Raw genomic sequence first — 20,561 nt, forward strand, 5'->3', positions numbered from 1 at the left:
CGCGAAGTTGTGGTCATCACTAAGTTGTCATGCTGAGTGCACTCAGAAGTTAATCAGCTGGCATGGGCACCCCGCGGCCACGGGTGTTGCCTGATCCGATCCTTGAAGGTTTGATCACACAACCCCATGCACATGGGATGTAATTGTATGCGAAGCCATAAATGACAAGTGAAAAAGATAAAAAAAAAAAATTTACTCATTCAAGAATCAAGTCTTTATATCGAGTTTGATGAAAGAAGATGATTTATGAAATATTTCTAAACATATGTTTTGTTTAGTAAAACTAAAGAAAAATGTTTTGAGGATAGAAAAATGGAGTTTAATTCAAGTAATTACTTTATGTTAAATGTTTAAGTATTAGCTTCAAATTTTAATGTTACTTTATTTCAAAAAGTTCAAACCCAACCATTTTAAACCGGTTGGGAATATTACTTATTGAGCCTTACGCTCACCTCTTACTTTCTCCTCATTTTCAGGTTTTAAGGCAAATGGATAGGTGGCCGGAATGCTTAGGCTTTTGGGGGTTATCATATCATCCACTATGTTACTTTATTGCATTTATATTCTGTCAAATTATGTTCTATGTTAGTAAGTGCATCGGGCACAAAAAAATAAAATAAAATAAAATAAATTGGATCATTTAACTTGTTAAGTTGTGTTGTTATGTACTCTTTATGTTATTTGTGCTTCCGCAAAAATATTATTTTCTCATGCCATGCATAGTATTAATTTACAAGTGCTTTGGCATCATAATATGTAACTTTGGCGTCTTAATATATAACCTTGCGCCTCTGAAACTTTAAGGCTAACGGACTAAGCTCTTTTGGGTATAAGTGTTGCATATAAAAAGAGGGATTCGTCTTTAACTCGTAAAATATTGGATGGCCCAAATTTAACTAAAGTTTTTTTTTTCTAACTCAAACGTCATGTACTTGTAGAGCAATTCGTATGAAACAGAAAAGCACAAAGATTCGCATGGAACAGAAAAGTACAAAGATCATAGTGTAAGTGATACTCCTTACCCCTTCCAAATGCATTTCATTTTCAATGACTTTCAATTTCATATTATACATGTTATGATGGATTATTTGGAAAGTTTAATTATCCTGCAAAGTAATGTTTCATTATTACCTTAAATATTTTAATAACATGCACTTATTATGGCATTTATCATAATTTGTTAGTGCTCTATATATGTTCTTTTTCTTTTCTTTTCTTTTTTTATGTTATCATATGATTTAAAAAGCTCATTGTATCGGAATGATTTATAACTAAGTTGTCACTCAAAAGTGGGTATAAATGCTCAGTGTCAAAAGGATAATTTCAATGAAGGAAGTTTATATTTTCTTGATTTTTTCCCAAATGAAGAAAAGTTTCTATTTATTGAAAGTTTTCATTTTATGAAACTTTCCTGAGAATGAAAGTTTTACAGAAAGAAGTGATACCATTTTTACATACTAAGTTATATGATTACTGGAAGTTTAAAGAAGTAAAGAATAAGCATGTGTAAGGTGGAACCAAATTATGTAAATAAATGTTTTATGACACTTGGCATAAGGAGAAGTAACACGGTACCGGGCTAGGATGGAGTGCACTACACTGAAGTTACGGTTGCGTGAAGGTGTGGTCATCACTAAGTTGTCATGCTGAGTGCACTTAGAAGTTAATCAGCTGACATGGGCACCCCGCGGCCATGGGTGTTGTCAACCATTTTAAACCGGTTGGGAATATTACTTACTGAGCCTTACGCTCACCTCTATGTTACTTTTTTTGGGGTTATCATATCATCCACTATGTTACTTTATTGCATTTATATTCTGTCAAATTATGCTATATGTTAGTAAGTGCATCAGGCACAAAAAAATAAAATTAAATAAATAAATAAAATTGGATCATTTAACTTGTTAAGTTGTGTTGTTATGTACTCTTTATGTTATTTGTGCTTCCGCAAAAATATTATTTGCTCATGCCATGCATAGTAGTAATTTACAAGTGCTTTGACGTCATAATATGTAACTTTGGCGTCTTAATATATAACCTTGGGCCTCTGAAACTTTAAGGTTAACGGACTAAGCTCTTCTAGGTATAAGTGTTGCATATAAAAAGAGGGATTCATCTTTAGCTCATAAAATATTGGATGGCCCAAATTTAACGAAAGTTTTTTTTTTTCTAACTCAAACGTCATATACTTGTAGAGCAATTCGTATGAAACAGAAAAGCACAAAGATTCGCATGGAACGGAAAAGTACAAAGATCATAGTGTCGTTGATAGTAAGGGTCTATTTCTTGTTCTTCCTGTCTCAGATTCTTGCATTTTGGTGATAAGGATCGACTTTTCAAGAGAGGGAAAGTGAAGCTCCAATTCGGTCGTAACTATAAGACAGAGATAAGGTTTTGTTGTGAGACGTTTGCTCAAACAATGCAATTTTAGTTTTAAAAAAATGGATAATTGGATCACTGGTTCTTAAGGTTAGCCTAAATTACAAATTACTCTTTATGGTACAAAAAGCTAATGAAGAGTCTTTGTGGTAAACTATACTTACGAATCACTCCCTCAACCTATTTTCCGTCCACCAAGTTAACAGATTTCATTAGTTTGTTATATCATACTCAATAGGAAATCGATACGTGTCTATTACAATAAAAAAATATAAATATATTAAAAATATAAATAAATAAAAATTAAAAAATATTTTTTTTAAAAAAAAATAGTGAAGGGAACCGGCAGCCACCCCTTTGGGGGTGGCCGTGCGCCACCCCCGACCACGTCTAGGTGTGGCGCGCGGCCTTCCAGGCCTGGGCTAACGGGCCACCCTCGGAGGATTTGAACCAAGACGACAGAACAAATGCCCAATCTGTAACGTCACGAGAAACTACACCGGCGACGACCTCCAGTCGTTGGGCCCACCATTTCAGAACCGGAGATGGGGGTGTACCCCATGGATAGCAAATTGAGTGAAGCTTAGAGGATCTAAACTTCTTTTTCGAAAAGCATGCCTAAGTTGTAACATCACCGTAATCTGTGCCGGCGGCAGACTTCAGCAACTGGGCCAACCGGATCGAAAATGGAGATGGGGGCGTAACTCCTGGATGCCGATTCGAGTGAAGCACAGAGGATCTGAACCAAGATCCCAAGGCCAACGGGCCACTGGGGGTGGCACGCAGCCCACCCCATTGGTTGGTGGCCAACCGGCAACCACTCCTTTGCTATTTTTTATTTTTTTAAAAAAAGTTTTTATTTATTTATATTTTAATAGATTTATATTATTTTATTAAGATTGACATGTGTTGTCATCTTATTGGCGCTGACGTGGCGTTGACGCAGCGTTTAACGGAATCTGTCAAAAATTTTAACGGAATTTAACTCAAGGGAGTAATTTGTAAATTAAGCCAACCACAAGGATCTTTGAATTCATTTTGATACCAAAGGGAGTGATTCGTAATTTAGGCCAACCACAAGGACCAATGATGCAATTATCCATTAAAAAAAATGGTTAAACACCTTTTTGTCAAATGTGGTTTTAACTCTTTTATTTTTTGCCCTATGTGATTAATTTTATATCGCAGATGGTACCTTGGCTTTAGCTAATGACGGTAATGATACTTCCGTCCAAAAACTAACGGTTGGACGTAGAAAATAATCGGATATCTAATGTAGAAAAAACAATGAATGGTCAAGATTTAATAAGGAAAAACGACATAGCAAATGGGTAATTTTTGTCCGTAAGTACTCATAATGGTTTATGTAAATTTTTATGCAAAATGACTAATCACAACCCACTTTTGCTAACTTAGCTAACTACATGTCACGACTTTACTCCAACAGCTTATATAAACTAATTCTCTATTTTATTTCAATAATAAATTTTAGAATATTTTATTCATTTTAATTAGAAACTGATATCTACCAAAAAAACACCAAATAAAACTGTCATCTCTAGCAGCATAATCACCGCCCTATTCTCAATCATCACCAACACAGTATTACCGAAAAACCATCACAACTTGTTAAATCTTGTGATTCACAAGTAACCAAATAACAATCATGAATCATAGGATTTAAGAAGCAGTGGTCATTTTTTAGGATTGAAAAAGTTATGAGCCAAATATCACTCAAAACTGAAAAACTCTAAAAAAAAAAAAAAAAAGTATTTTGCTTGATGAAATAAACCAGCAGTACATTAGCTTTATATATAGGAGTTGAACCCCACAATTTTCCCTTATTGTCCTTTTTTTCAAACGTTTTTTTTTTTTTTTTTTCATACGAACATTTTTCTTACGGTCATATTTTTACGATAGTCATTTTTCCAACGCAATAATTTTTTTAACGGACATTTTTCTAACTGTAATTAAATTTCACTACAATTTTGCACCCTACCATAGAAAGAATTGCAATCCTTGGACTGTTTATACTATAGTGACCGAGTTCAATTAAAACTAATATCATCAATGAAATTGGAGAAAGCTATAAATGCCAACACGAGGTTTTTTTTTTTTTTTTTTTTGGTGTGAAGAAGTAAAAAATAACTACTAATTAATTATAATCACAACGGTGGGAAAGAAAAAAAAAAAAAAAAAAAAAAAAAAAAAAAAAAAAAAAAAAAAAAAGGAAAGAGAAAGAAGGAGAGGGGCCCAAACGAAATATTTTTTTTTAAAAAATGTATTTGTGAATAGTGTAACTTTACATGTGGAGTTACACTATTTAGTATTTACAAATTCAAGACAAATTTATTTTGCATTTTTAGGCCTCGTTTGGTTTGCGAAATGAATATTTCATTAGGAAAGAAAATAGTTATTACCAGGTATAAAAGATAGTAGAACGAAATAGGTATTCTTACTCGTTAGTTTGGTGACAATACAATAATACATATACTTTAGTTAGAATTGAATCAAAATTACTAAAAAAAATCTTACATTACTTTTTTGTAATAAAAAAAAATATAAAAGATATTGTCGGCCACTCACCTAAAAAGTTGGAAGTGGCAGCAATCACTCCTACCAAACAAAGTAATGATTATTCATTTTATTCCGACAACTTTTTTCACGAATTAAACGATGCCTAAGTAGATAATGGGGTGAAATGCTTTTTTATGATTTTGCTAGGCTATAAGCAAATGTTTTTTGTCTTCTAAGGGTCCTAACAAAAACAAAAAAGCATACGAGTAAAAGCTTGATTTTCTTTCTGATTTTCCTACTTTTTCTGGCGGACCAAACAATGCAGATTTGGACGATAAAAGAGATCACATCTCCATCACAAGGGAAACTGTTACAAAATCAAAACTCAGATCAAAGGAAGGCAGGGGATTTGGGTACTTCGACCCCATAAAAGATAAATGCATTTGTTTCTTCCATTTGCTTATATACCAGAAACCAATGGCCACTTCACTTGATTCTGCCGACTACAGCTACCTCTTCCTTTTCTGGATAAAAGAAAAAGAAAAGCTTCGATTTTCTTTCTGTTTTCCTACTTTTTCTGGGCGACCAAACAAATGCAGATTCGAACGCAAAACAGAAATCAACCCGAACACACGTGGAACCCACGAACAAGAAGCAATTAGCAGAGCAAAGTGTGACGGTTGATGGGTCTTTTCCTCTGTCTTTGTGGTAGATTGTAAGTACCCAGAACCCCGCCTTCTTTTGATCGAGTTTTGATTTGCAAATGTATATACTTTTGCTTAGCAACAAAGTCTTCCTTTCTTTATCATCCCCATTTCACCAAACCCAAAGCTCACAGGAACCTCGCCTGTTCACAGATGGCGGATTCGAGCCCTTCCACCAAGACCCACTTTCCATTTTCGGAGCTGAACAATGCAACCAAAACCCACAGCCACTGCCTTCGCTTCCGGAACAGACAAAGAACGACCCATTTGCTTTTGCCTTTTTTCCATTATTTTACACAGATTTCCGGTTATTTTGGTAAGAGATAAGTTACTTTGTAATTTTTTATTATTATTTTTTTATTACGTTAATGTGTGATATTTTATAGGGATAATTAGACCATTGATCCCGTAGTATGCCATAATTATTTTTCATTTCATATGTTTTAAAAAGTGTATGGGAGGTCCCTGTGGATTACAATAATTACGTTTTACTCCCTGGGTTAATTTTCCGTCCACTAATTTGACAGAATCTGTTAGCCCTACACGTCAGTGCCACGTGTCGCCAACTTATTGGCGACACGTGTCCATCTTAATAAAAAAATATAAATTTATTAAAAAATAAATAAATAAACATATTTTTTTAAAAACAAAAAAAAAATGAAAAAAAGGCAGACCAAGGGGTAGTTGGGGGTAGCCGCGCGCCACCCCTTGGCCTGCCTTTTTTTTTATTTTAATAAATTTATATTTCTTTTATTAAGATGGACACGTGTCGCCATCTTATTGACGACACGTGGCGATGACATGTAGGGTTAACAAATTCCGTCAAAATGGTGGACGAAAAATCGATCCAGAGAGTAAAACGTAATTATTGCATACCACATGGACCTCCCATGAACTTTTTAAATCATAGGGAGTAAAAAATAATTATGACATACCACAGGGACCAACGGTGCAATTATCCCTATTCTATAATTTATCATTGATTTTTTTTTCTTTTTAATTAAGGGATAATTACACTATTGATCCTTAGAGTTGTCTTAAATTAAAAAGTTCATAGATCGTCTTTGTGATAAACAATAATTACAAATCAGTCTCTGAACACGTTTTTCATTCACCAAGTTAACAAATTCCGTTAGTCAGCCACGTCACAATCAATAAGAAGTTAACACGTATTCATTACAATAAAAAATATAAAATATAATAAAAATAAAACATAAATATTTGTTTTTTTTTTTTTTAAAAAAAAAAAAATACCGAAGGAGTGGCTGCCGGATGGCTTATGGTTGGGCAGCCACCCCTCATAAGCGGCCAGAGGTGGTGGGCGGCCACCCTAGGGCCAGGGCCCAAAGGCATTTAGGGGTGGCGCGCGGCCACCCCTTCAGTATTTTTTTTTTTTTTTAAAACAAATATATATTTTTTTATTTATATTTTTATTAGATTTTATATATTTTTTTTATCGTAATGGGCATGTGTTAGCTTTTTATTGGGTGTGATGTAGTTGACTAAAGGAATCTGTTAATTTGGTGGATGGAAAACGTGTTCAAAGATTGATTTGTAATTATAGGTTACTACAATGACCCTCTATGAATTTTTTAAACCATATGGAGTGATTTGTAATTTAGGCTCTATCCAAGAGCTAATGGTATAATTATTCTTTTAATTAAAATTGATTTAAAAATGAATTAGCGATACCTCTACTATACAAGGGAAACAAATAATAAAAATATGTTTGAGTTTGGGATTTTTTAAAATGTGATTTAAAAAAAAAAAAAATTTTAAAATGTAGTCAAAGAGTTTCGTAAAATTTCAAAAAAACGTTATGTTGATGTTTATGTAATTTGTGTGGGGACAGGATTTTCTGGAGATTTTTAACTATTCCCGTCAGCATATAAATGCTATTATAATGAATGAAGATGGAAGTCCAGGATGGAAGTTTACTGGCTTCTATGGAAATCCTAATACTGATAGACGATGGGAATCATGGGAATTATTGAGGTTCCTTAAGACCCTTCAACCCACAGCATGGTTGTGTGTAGGGGACTTTAACGAGATTCTAGAACAAGCGGAGAAATAGGGTGCAGCCCTAAGGCGTAATTCTCAGATAAACAACTTCAGAATGGCTCTAGAAGATTGTGATTTAAGTGATTTGGGGTTTTCTGGGCCACGGTACACTTGGTGCAATAATAAAAGTGATGGAAATTTTACATAGGAAAGACTTGATAGAGCGGTTGCCAATAGAGAATGGTGTTCACGTTTCTATCATGTGGAGGTTCAAGTTTTGGAAGCTATTTCTTCGGATCACAATCCGATCCTTATTTTGTATAGTGACGTGCCCCCTGAGCTTGGTTCTTCCCATCGGGCTTTCAAATTTGAAGCCAAATGGCAGTTGGATCCTGAATGTCATGACATTATTAAAGCAGCTTGGGAACAAGATGTTTTCGAGTCAAATCAGTTGAAGGATATCCAGGTCCGATTATCAGCTTGCCAAAGAAACCTTACACGCTGGAGTAAAGTAAAATTTGGGAAAGATGCAGAAATCCTGAAGCAGAAAAGTAAAAGACTTCTTGAATTGCAAGGAAATAACAGCTCAGACCAAGTTGAGGTAGTCAAGCAGATTCAAAAGGATATTGATGACATTTTGGAGAGGGAAGAAGTCAAATGGAAACAGAGAGCTAAACAGAATTGATATTGTCATGGAGACCGTAATACTAAGTTTTTCCATGCTTGGGCTAATCACAGAAGGAAAGTAAACACTATTCGGTCAATCATTGATGAACAAGGTAAGACATGGAGGCGACAAAAGGAGGTATGTAGAGTTTTCATTGATTATTATGGAGATATTTTTACCTCTAACATCTTTACTGATTTTTCTCAATGCTTGGAAAATGTGGTGCCCCGAGTTTCGGTAGAGATGAATTCAAACTTGTTGAGGCCTTTTACGGAGGAGGAGGTTGGCATGGCTCTTTCCCAAATGCATCCTTTGAAATCGTCGGGTCCGGAAGGCTTTTCTGCGGGTTTCTTCCAAAAGACCTGGTGTAATGTGGGAAGGAAGGTGACAGAGGCAGTTCTATCTTTTCTTAATGGAGGGCATTTTGAGGCGGCCATTAATGCTACTAACATATGTCTTATTCCTAAGGTTCCCTCTCTGGAGTCAGTCAAAGATTATCGGCCTATTAGTCTTTGTAATGTGGTATATAAGCTGATTTCTAAGGTGCTTGCCAATATATTGAAGCTTGTGTTGCCGCATATCATTTCTTCGGAGCAAAGTGCGTTTATTCCGGGCCGGTTGATAACAGATAAAAGGTAGAAATGAGTTTATGGCTCTTAAACTTGATATGAGTAAGGCGTATGATCGGTTGGAGTGGGACTTTTTGGAGGCTATGATGCGGAAGCTTGGGTTTGCTGATAGATGGGTTCGGCTGCTTATGACCTGTGTTCGGATAGTTACTTATGCTATTCTTATTAATGGCCAACCCCATGGACATATTGTCCCTTCTAGAGGTATTCGTCAGGGAGATCCACTTTCCCCGTATCTCTTCATTATTTGTGCTGAAGCTTTAAGTAGTATGTTGAATCATGCTGTAGGATTGGGGAAGATTTATGGTGTTCCCATTTGCAGAGGTGGGACAAGAATAAATCACCTTTTTTTTGCTGATGATAGCCTTTTGTTTGGGAGGGCAAATCTAGAAGAATGGAGGCAAATTAAGGATATTTTGGATGTCTATGAGAGGGCTTCTGGGCAGAAAGTAAATATTGAATAGACCTCTATTTTTTTTTTTTCAGTAAAAACACTACGAAAGAGGAGAGGGTTTCTATTTTGCAGGAAACAGGGCTTCATCCCACTCAGCGTTATAAATCCTATTTGGGTTTACCAGCCCTTGTTGGTCGGTCCAGAATTTCCACCTTCAATTACATCAAAAGCCGAATCTGGAACCAAATGAATGGATGGAAAGAAAATTTTTTATCCCATGCGGGGAAGGAGATTCTTATTAAAGCTGTCCTTCAAGCCATTCCAACCTACACCATGAGTGTATTTAGGCTACCAACAACTCTATGCCGTGAAATAAATATGCTTATGAGTAAGTTTTGGTGGGGGCATATGGATAATTATGATCGGAAGGCTTGGATGTCTTGGAAAGGCTTAGGCAGGAGTAAGAACTCAGGGGGATTGGGACACCGAGATTTGGAGAGTTTTAATATCGCTCTTCTTGCTAAACAAGGGTGTCGACTTATTCAGAATCCAGTTTCCCTTGCAGCTCGGGTGTTAAAGGAGAAATATTTTCCTGAGAACTCATTTTTGGAGGCCTCACTTGGTTATAGGCCTTCCTATATCTGGCGTAGCATTTGGCTAGCAAAACCTTTTCTACGGGAAGGTCTAATTTGGAAGGTGGGAGATGGATCTAATATTAATATTTGGGGAGATCGATGGATTTTTTCTCCCCATTCTAACTCTATTCAGTCTCTAGTGCATATTTTAAACAGAGATGCTAAAGTAGCTGAAATTATTGATCAGGATAGTAGGTGGTGGAACATACCGCTTATTGAGCAAATTTTCCCAACCGATATTGTGGAAAAAATCTGTAGTTTGGCTATCAGTCCCGGTGTTGAGCAAGATAGGCAGGTCTAGGCGTTTTCGGCTAATGGTTTATTTTCTGTCCGAAGTGCCTATTATTTGGAGCTAGAAAGGAAGGCCCGCCAGAATTGCTGCAGCTCTATTGGCCTTCAACAAAGTCCTATTTGGAAGATAATTTGGAAGTTAAAAGTGCCTTGGGTAATTCATCTTCTTCTGTGGAGAGCTTGTAACAACATTCTTCCTACGAAAGAAAACTTATTAAGAAGAAAGATTGTCACTGACCCGTTTTGTCCCTTGTGTGGCCGAGAAGTGGAAACTTCTGGACATGTTTTATGGAGTTGTGTTGCTGCTCGAGCTGTTTGGTCTGAAAGTCCCCGAGCTATCCAAAATTGCGCAGTTGAAGCAAATGAGTTTAGCAGTATTTTTAGCCATTTGTGTGACAGGCTGGAGGAATAGGATCTCGAGTTAGCTGCCATTATTGCTCAGAGAATATGGCTTCGAAGGAATCAATGGGTCTTTGAGAATAACTTTATGCCCCCCAAGTGTTTGCTGATGGGTGCTAAGGAATCTCTTCAGAAATTTAGGGAGGTCAATACCTTCTCTTCAAGTTCCAACTCACGGAACTCATCTTCCCAATCCTCTTGGAATCCTCCCAGTGCTGATACCGTCAAGGTGAATTGGGATGCTGTCGTTGACAAGCAGAAGAATCTTATGGGGGTGGGAGTCATCGCTCGTAACAATTCTGGGGTAGTTCTCGCGGCTCAGTGTGCGGTTCAGAGGTTCATTTTGGATCCGGCTATAGCTTAAGCGAATGGTGCTAAAATGGGCGTAGAGCTTGGTCGTAGTTTGGGTCTCCATTCCATCTTCCTGGAAGGTGATGCTAGTGTGGTGGTCTCAGCTCTAAATCGGGAAGAGGAGGAGTTTAGCAGGTTGGGGAGTATTATTGTAGCGACCAGAAAGATTCTTAGGGAATTCCTTGTGTGGAAAGTTGGCTCTGTCCGGAGAAGCTGTAATAATGCTGCTCACCAACTTGCTAGGCTTGCTGTCAGTCAGGTTTTAAACCAAACTTGGACGGACTCGTATCCGTCTTGTATTTCTGAAATTGTATTTGCTGAGCGGTATTTGACTTTTGTTTAATGAGATTACAAGCACTTTTCAAGAAAAAAAAAAAAAAAAAAAGTGGACCGTTTACTTTCTCTGTAAGACTAATATCGCTCTCAAAAAGTGAGTTCAGACACACAAAAATAGATAGACAGTTTTGTATAACAAAAAGGGTAAAACTTATAAAAGAAAAAAAAAAAAATAATGTCACTTTTCTGAGGATTTTGGAGGGCTTTATCCACGTAATGGTATTTTTGGTAATTTTACCCTAAAAGGGGGGCACATCCGCTGTCAGCTTATCGTTTATATATATATATATATATATATATATATATATATGCCTCTTTTAGCAAATTCCGCAAGCTCTCCTCTTTTTTTCTCTCTTCGCTCTCCTCTGTCTCCTCTGTGTTTGTTCCGCCGCCCAACGCCTTCACAAAACAGAGCTTGCATCTCCGCTTCTCTCATATTACAGATCTCTGGCATCTTATTATAGTTAAATTGAAATCAAACCAATTGTGTTTTGATAGATTTGAAATTTTGTTATTTCGATAGATCCAAAGTAGGAGCGTTGGGACTTCCTCTCTGTCTGATCTGATCAAGGTATGGCTTGATACACGTCATTAATCTCCATGCCTCTCTGTGTAGTTGATCATTAACAGATTTGCATGCACCTTCTTACCTCTTCTAAATTCTTTCTCTCTCTCTCTCTCTCTCTTTTTTTTTTTTTTTTTTTTTTTTAATAATTAAGATGTTTGTCTTCTCGGTTGATTGGCTTGCTCAAATGACGGATCGACCTGTTTCTTGCGCTTGCTGTGATCAATATGTCAATGCTTCATCGATGCATGTGCTCATTTTGAACAATTACTAGTGCAGTCAATGTTATGGATCTCAATGCTTTCTTAATTCAATAACATGCAGTTCGAGTTTTTTTTTCTTTTTTCTTTCTGGTTTTGATTGCCTTCTATATATACACACGTAAACTCCCGACCGTTTAGAGCATTTTGTCTCTGGTAGATTTCAATTTGTCTAAAAATTAATGTTATGCAATTCGGTTGAGCTTCCGTTATCTTAATCTATTTAATTATTTTTTGGTTGTAGGTAATAGCTGTTGAGATGGCGTCATCAACAGCTTCAGGTTGGTACAGAGGAAAAGTGAAAGCTGTTCCTTCAGGGGATTGCTTGGTTATTATGGCCATGACCGCCAACAGGCCTGGACCCCCACCTGAGAAGACCCTTACTTTGGCATCTCTTATTGCTCCAAGACTGGTACCCCTAATTCACTTTGAAGCCCGACCCTTTTTTTTGTATATATTATTTTGTTGTATCCTGGTCTGCTTTAAGTATCCAGTTGTTTCCTTCTACTTGGCTTTATCACTCTCATGTTGATAATTTTGTTTCATTTGCATGATGATGATTTTTAACCAACTTGGGATTTTAATCATCCACTGTCATATTCTGCAGTTTTCTTGATAGAAGTTCAACATTTTGTTTATAATCGGCCTCTTTTCCAATTTTCCTTTACGTAGTTTTTCTTGATTCTTTTCTCCTTGACTAGTTTTGTTGATCAGCATTTAAGAGACCAAAGAAAAAAGTATTAAGATGATCATTATCATGATTGTGATTATAGTTATTGGTGACAAGAACCTTTTTTTCATAAGTAAAAAGAAAGAGAATAAAGATGTGGGTCGCATCCAGGCCCCCAAATCAAGAACCTTGTTATAATATTCATGTGAAATTTGTTTTTTTTTTGGGTACTTATATAAATTCCAGTTTGTTTAACACTATTTTCGCTACATGATTTTGAATGCTATGTCTTCCCTACTCCTAGGCCCGTAGAGGTGGTGTTGATGAGTCATTCGCCTGGGAGAGCAGAGAGTACTTGCGGAACCTCTGCATAGGAAAGGTGCCTCTTCAAATTATTTCACTAATCTTTGGTGAGATCAAAACAGGCTCGTTATGGTAAGCGTGTGACATCTAACTCATTATATTGCTATAGGAAATCACCTTCAGAGTGGACTACACTGTACCATCCATAGGTCGGGAATTCGGCTCTGTTTTCCTTGGTGACAAAAATGTTGCTTTGCTGGTGGTTTCTGAAGGCTGGGCAAAGGTTTATTCTTTTTGTTTCTATAGATAGATACTTCTAAGATGTGACTTTTGATTTCTCTGCATGGGCATTAGCTGAATCTTGTTTCTGCAGGTTAGGGAGCAGGGTCAACAGAAAGGAGAAGCGAGTCCTTTCCTTCAAGAACTGCTACGTCTGGAGGAGCAAGCTAAGCAACAAGGTCTTGGTCGCTGGAGCAAGGTCCACACTTCAAGTTCTTCCCCCCTCTTGTTTTATAGTGGTTTAAATTGCTTCCTTATGTTGTCTGTTCTTTATCTATTGTTTCTTATTTTCCAGAGGTCTCCCTTATGTCCTCCCCTGAATTATTGGTCTTCTTCTGGGGTATGACAGTACTGGCCTAGTGATAAAAGCATCTTGGGATTTTGTGGTATCATCAAGATGACAACTTCGTTAATTATTTGGCCATGATGATAAAAACAGAGCATTGAGGAAATATAAGAAATGTTGTCTAGATAAATTAATATTTTACCTCAGATGAGTTATAATGTATGTATGTATGTATGGGATTGGTTTGGCGATTGGGTGCACCTGGTTTACCCTTGTGTTGTTGCTATTGGTATTTGGTTTGAACCCAATTGGATGGCATTAAATATCTGTTAACTGTATTGAGTAATTAGCCATGAGATTTTTTTTTTTTCAAAATCAAGGGGTACTTAATATTTTTTTTTTCTTACGTTACGTTTCTCTAGTTAGGCGTTTCCTTTTGTATACTCTCAGTGTACTAAGGGGTGCCTCACGCTTTTAATGAGATTGGCTTATTACTTATAAAAAAAATAATTTCTTATATCAACTTCTACCACTGTCTTGGAGAAAATCCTGCTTCCCATCAGCTTTAATAAATAAAGGAGGGATTATAATGAGAATCACTTGCATAGCATTTGCAGTTGTCTTGTTTGAGGAGATCTGATGCAAAATTGTTGTGAAACAGATTAATATACGTTACTTCTACTCCTGATTGCAGGTTCCAGGTGCTGCTGAGGCAGCCATCAGGAAACTACCGCCTTCTGCTATTGGTGATCCTAGCACCTTTGACGCCATGGGTATCTTAGCTGCAAACAAGGGCAGGCCCATGCAAGGTATTGTTGAGCAAGTTCGCGATGGCAGTACCATTCGGGTCTATCTGCTTCCAGAGTTTCAGTTTGTCCAAGTGTTCGTTGCAGGAATTCAGGTATGCATTCTATGCTGCGATTAGCATCTGTCCACACAAATTTTTTAGCTGGTGTTTACTTTTTCAAGAATAAAAAATAAAAAATTGCTGGTGTCAATGGTTCCTGCTTATATATATATATATATATCTTGTTCCCTGTTTGATATTAGGCCCCATCTATGGGAAGAAGAGCCATAATTGAAAGTGCCAGTGAAACAGAAGGGAACACTGAAGAACGAAATGGAGATACTTCTGTTGAATCTCGAGCGCCTTTAACATCTGCACAGAGGCTTGCAGTCTCAGCAGCATCATCTGCTGAAGTTTCTCCTGATCCATTTGGTGCTGAAGCCAAATATTTTACTGAGCTTCGTGTTTTAAATAGAGATGTATGTAATTTGCTGCTATAGGTTATCTTGCATATTGCCCTTTCTTTTTTCCTTTGAAGTTGTCTAAAATCAAGATGGATGTGTATAGGTTCGTATTGTCCTGGAAGGTGTTGACAAATTCAGCAATTTGATTGGGTCGGTATATTATCCTGACGGAGACTCAGCAAAAGACCTGGCCCTGGAGCTTGTCGAAAACGTATGTGTCTAAATTTTGTTAACTTTTAGTATTTGAGTAATGATTCTAATGTTTCTTGCTACACTTTAGGTCTTTAGTGTTACTTCTTGTGTGGTTTTGGCTTGTAACAGTTCTATAGCTAAGAGATTCATAGTTATATAGAGTAAGGCTTCTAAAGGAGATATTATGGAACCATATAATCAGCAAAGAAATATCAGACGTTGAAGTCTTACAAAAAACCTTATTGTTTTCATGCTATATTTGATAAGTTGCCTGGTGGTGTTGAAGGTAGAGTAAGATGAGGCTTAAACTGTGGCCATAAAATGGACCATATCGAAATGGCAATAATTTGATATTGAATACTACTTGTTACATCTTTTTTACTTTGTAACTTCATTTTGATTTGTTGTTTGGAAGTGCTTCTGGTTGCGATTACGAGGCTTGTTCTGATTGTGCTCCATCTGTATTGCTATAATGTTTGTCTATACTGCCTTTTTTATCTTTAAAAACGTGTGGTGTCTTCTTTTGTGTCCATGTGAGTTATTTTATGCCTTGAGTTTATTTATGTGGTAGAGGTCTCTACCTGGCAGCTGCTAATAAAGCCATTTAAGAGGATGAGTGCTTGCAGTGCTAATAATAAATATCTCCTCTCTGTCTCTCTCTAGGGTTTAGCTAAGTTTGTTGAATGGAGTGCAAATATGATGGAAGAAGATGCCAAGCGGCAGCTGAAGGCTGCAGATCTTCAAGCCAAGAAAACCAGGTTGAGGATCTGGACAAACTATATACCTCCAGCTACAAATTCAAAGGCAATCCATGACCAGAATTTCACAGGAAAGGTAGTAATTAGTCCAAGCTATTCTTATCTCAATTTATTTATTCTCCATGTCATAAGTTTATGCTATAGCATTTGGCTTTTCCAGGTGGTGGAGGTTGTAAGTGGGGACTGCATTATTGTGGCTGATGATTCTGTCCCGTATGGAAGTCCATTAGCAGAGCGGCGAGTCAACCTGTCAAGTATTAGATGTCCGAAAATCGGCAATCCTCGCAGAGATGAAAAGCCAGCTCCTTATGCCCGTGAAGCAAGGGAGTTTTTGAGGACACGACTTATAGGCCGACAAGTATGAACAGTCATTGTTATACCTTATTTCTTATGGTAATATAAATTTTGATTTTATAATCGACTCTACTGTTAATTTTTTTTTTTTCCAGGTGAACATTCAAATGGAGTACTCTAGGAAAGTTAGCCCGGCAGATGGATCTGCAGCTGCTACTGGGACTGCAGATTCCAGAGTAATGGATTTTGGTTCAGTTTTCCTATTGTCTCCCATTAAGGTTGAGGGTGATGATACCCCCTCACCTGCTCCACCTGCTCCTGGCAGCCAGCCTGGGGTGAATATTGCTGAGCTTCTGGTTGCTCGTGGCTTTGGCACAGTTATTAGGCATCGAGATTTTGAGGAGAGATCAAACTTTTATGATGCCCTCCTTGCTGCTGAATCCCGTGCCATTGCTGGGAAGAAAGGTATCCATTCAGCCAAGGATCCCCCAGTCATGCACATAACAGACCTGCTTACGGTGAGAATATTACCATTATGCTAAATTATTTTCTCGCTACAATCACCAGCTTACAATTTTATTGTTTCTGTATTTATGTGTATCATTTAGGCATCGGCCAAGAAAGCTAGAGATTTTTTGCCGTTCCTGCAACGGAGTAGGAGAATTCCTGCCGTTGTGGAATATGTCCTCAGTGGTCATCGTTTTAAGTTGTTGATTCCCAAGGAAACATGCAGCATTGCCTTCTCATTCTCTGGTGTCAGATGTCCTGGTCGTGATGAGCCCTATTCAGAAGAAGCTATTGCACTGATGAGAAGAAAGATAATGCAAAGAGATGTTGAGGTATTCCCCTACCTTTTAGAACTCGGTAATTTGCCTCTTGCTTGCTTTCCTTGCCCTGATAAATTTGTATTTTTTATGCAGATTGAAGTCGAAACTGTTGATAGAACTGGAACTTTCCTAGGATCCATGTGGGAATCAAAGACGAATCTGGCAATTTCGCTTCTTGAGGCTGGGCTAGCAAAACTTCAGACTTCCTTTGGCAGTGACAGGATCCCTGACATTAACCTTCTTGAACAAGCTGAGAAATCTGCCAAAAGGCAAAAACTGAAAGTAAGAAGTAGAACCTGCACTATAATACGTCTATTCTTCCTCTGTCAATAATGCTAAATGGGGATAATCTTTCAGATTTGGGAGAAATATGTTGAAGGGGAGGAAGTGTCCAATGGTGCAGCTGTTGAAAGCAAACAGAAAGAAGTGCTAAAGGTGCTTGCAATACGAGTGCATCAAGTAATAGCCTTTGCATGTGTTGTACAATTGTGAATGACTTGTCCCATTGTTATTAATTTTCAGGTGATGGTTACGGAAGTCTTGGGTGGTGGTAAATTTTATGTCCAGACAGTGGGGGATCAAAAAGTGGCCTCGATTCAGCAACAGCTTACTTCTTTAAGTCTTCAAGAAGCTCCTGTAGTTGGCGCATTTAATCCTAAAAAGGGTGACATAGTCCTTGCTCAGTTTAGTGCTGACAGTTCCTGGAACCGAGCAATGGTGAGTCACTGTTCTCGTTCTCTCTCTCTCTCTCTCTCTAAACTACTTTCTTAACATTAGGAGCCACATTTCTATTTTGCCCTTTTATAGTGATTACTATTCAAGTATTTCAGCACTTGGCTTCTCCAGGCAATCTGGATGAACTGCCACAGGGATGCAAGACTGGGTTGCAGGCAATCTGTATGGAATATGCATGTTTTCAAGATGCTCTACAGAAATGTTTTAGGAAACGTGTTTAAGATACTACACATAATAGCTAACCTCTAACATCTTTTATTTTTATTTTTTCTCAGTATTCAACTTTTTTGTCACTGCCTGTAGAACTTCATGCCTCTCTAAAGTTTCAACACAATTACCTGTTGCAAACTTCAGAAGTGTAGATTACTAAATATAAGGGGTCTTTGGTCTGGTCCAAATCTCATCAATGTAATATGTTTACTTATTATGGGGGGGATCAACTAACTAGATAAAAACTTGCCTTTTTAATGCTTGCGGATCTCTTTTCTCTTTTTGTCCCTTTCTGCTGAAATACATTTCAGTATATGATTTATATGCCTTACTTTGTTCTTAATCATTTCTTTTCAACTTGTAAAGATTGTCAACGCACCTCGAGGAGGCGTGGAATCCCCCAAAGACAAGTTTGAAGTGTTTTACATCGATTACGGGAATCAAGAGGTTGTTTCTTACAGTCAGTTACGGCCTCTTGATCCTTCAGTGTCTTCTGCACCTGGTCTTGCTCAACTATGTAGCCTTGCATACATAAAGGTTCCGAGCTTGGAGGAGGATTTTGGTCAAGAATCAGCCGAGTATCTGAGTGAGCACACATTGAACAGTTCAAAAGAGTTCAGGGCCAAGGTTGAGGAAAGGGACACTTCAGGAGGGAAAGTCAAAGGACAGGGAACTGGGACAATTGTTATTGTGACCCTTGTCGCTGTGGATGCTGAGATCAGTATAAATGCTGCCATGCTTCAGGTTTACATGCTATCCCACTTCTTTGCCTTGCTTTTCATGTCAAGTTAGATACTCTTGACAGTATTTATCTTCATTTCAGAAACGTGCAATTAATTGAACTGACATATCTCACCTGTTATTCTGCAAATGTAAATTTCACATTTTCATGGAAACTACACACTGAAGAAATTAATATTTACAGTTTGTCACCTGAGCTACCCAATTCTACTTGGTATATCACAGTTTACCATCTAAAAATGAGACAAATAACCACGTAGCTTGGTCAAACCTTGAATTGCAGAGAACCTTTTTATGATTTACCTTTTATTTGCAACCTGAAATTATGAACAAGCTTTCCACTATTCGCCTTTTTTTTTTTTCTTTTCTTTCTTCTTCTTCTTCTTCTTCTTATTTATTTTTTTTTATTTTTTATTTTTTATTTTTTTGAGTTTGGTTTATTCAACAGCCCAGACAAGTAAGTCTTCTCAGGCTTTAATTCTTTGTTTGTCTATTGTTTCGAGGGCTCAGCATTTCTACCCATTTTGAGGCAGTCATTCAATTGATTAGAAATAGAATGCTTAGCTTAGCTATACTGCTTATGGCTTTTCTGAATTTGCAGGAAGGACTTGCTATACTAGAAAAGAGAAAGAGGTGGGACAACAAGGAAAGACAGTTGGCACTCGATAATTTGGAGAAGTTCCAGGAAGAAGCGCGGACTGCTAGGCGGGGAATGTGGCAGTATGGAGATATCCAGTCAGACGATGAGGATACAGCTCCTGTTAGAAAGGCTGGTGGCCGGCGATGAATATGATGGTGGTCTGTGGTAATTTAAAAGATAATTCAAGCAGCCTAAGACCAGTTAAATTATAGGCACCATTGGGTGCTTCTAGTGTATGATGAGAGAGCAAACAAAAGACAGCATAAACTTGCTTAAGTTTTGTTTTGTTTTGCTTCCTTTTTCCTTTTTTTCTTCCCAATTTATTGCTAGTTGCGGGGACAATTTTTTTTACACATGCTTAATAAGGTGAATGTCATCCAGTCTCCTTGTGGAACATCGCAGACAAATTTTCCTATTAAAGTTAGAAGGCTGTGTTAGTATTGGGGTCTCTATTCTCTACCAATATATCATACATCCTTACAATTTTATAACTTGTATATTCGTATTTAGGGGATATTCTGCTAGGTACAATGTCTACACCCATAAGCTACTTCTGTAAAGCTGCATAGCAGAGCTACTCCAGCTGCAAGGGGTGCTAGCAATATATTGTCAACCTCCTGGAGGCAAGTGTTTGACAAACATGCAGAGCATTGAAAAACATTAGAACCACAGAGGCAAAATCAGTTAGGGATAGCCGTGGGATGGGTTTGGTGGGTTTCCCAGAAACCCATCCTGATGATAGGTTTTTAATGTATTTTAGATGGGTTTAAGCGTAAATTTCTGGAACCCGATAGGGTTTGTGTTTTAGGCCAAACATAGGAGGGATGGATTTGAAAAGAACTTCTAAACGGAATGGGTTTGGGCTTGTGAAGACTTTTTGCCTCAAACCCGACCCATTGCCATTGCTACGAACAGAAAACTATAAAGCATCAAAAACATATTGGGGCAAGTGTTTTTAGCATTATTAACTTACAGTTTGCAAATGTAAATCTCATATCAGCAAACAAGGCAACCTAGGGTAAATATAAGCTGCCCAAGCCAGTTTAGTGACTTTGCAGTGATCCCACTTCTCGAATCTTTGAGCTCATTATCTTTCTGCATGTTTGTTAACCATTAGCTCTTTCCATATCTATACAATCTTATTCAAGGGATGTTAACCTAGCCTGGCGCTCCAACAAATGACTTGGTAGCTTTATGTTTGGGGTAACCCAAAAAAAGTTGACCCCGTAAATATTGCTCTGGCCAGA

At 37.5% G+C, this 20,561-nt stretch overlaps 3 protein-coding genes across 3 annotated transcripts; all 3 read left to right on the top strand.

Annotated features, from left to right (window-relative positions):
• The first annotated feature begins 7,571 nt into the window (after nt 1-7,571).
• Nucleotides 7,572-8,286, top strand: LOC133875039 (uncharacterized). Its single transcript, XM_062313022.1, has 2 exons — nt 7,572-7,595; nt 7,810-8,286. The coding sequence occupies exons 1-2, from the start codon at nt 7,572-7,574 to the stop codon at nt 8,284-8,286; spliced, it is 501 nt and encodes a 166-aa protein (XP_062169006.1).
• A 631-nt stretch (nt 8,287-8,917) lies between these two features.
• LOC133875040 (secreted RxLR effector protein 78-like) lies at nt 8,918-9,361 on the top strand. The gene has a single exon (XM_062313023.1). It carries the CDS (start codon nt 8,918-8,920, stop codon nt 9,359-9,361), a length of 444 nt encoding a protein of 147 aa, XP_062169007.1.
• A 2,270-nt stretch (nt 9,362-11,631) lies between these two features.
• On the top strand, nt 11,632-19,764 carry LOC133874781 (ribonuclease TUDOR 1-like). The gene is made up of 17 exons (XM_062312645.1): nt 11,632-11,874; nt 12,373-12,540; nt 13,103-13,177; nt 13,271-13,384; nt 13,475-13,579; nt 14,361-14,567; nt 14,717-14,932; nt 15,021-15,128; nt 15,773-15,943; nt 16,028-16,225; nt 16,317-16,679; nt 16,770-17,000; nt 17,082-17,270; nt 17,346-17,423; nt 17,511-17,705; nt 18,300-18,677; nt 19,276-19,764. Exons 2-17 carry the CDS (start codon nt 12,388-12,390, stop codon nt 19,459-19,461), a joined length of 2,967 nt encoding a protein of 988 aa, XP_062168629.1. The 5' UTR covers nt 11,632-11,874; nt 12,373-12,387; the 3' UTR covers nt 19,462-19,764.
• The last annotated feature ends 797 nt before the right edge of the window (nt 19,765-20,561 follow it).

Source organism: Alnus glutinosa, chromosome 8, assembly GCF_958979055.1.
Source record: "Alnus glutinosa chromosome 8, dhAlnGlut1.1, whole genome shotgun sequence".
NCBI classification, from domain to species: Eukaryota; Viridiplantae; Streptophyta; class Magnoliopsida; order Fagales; family Betulaceae; genus Alnus; species Alnus glutinosa.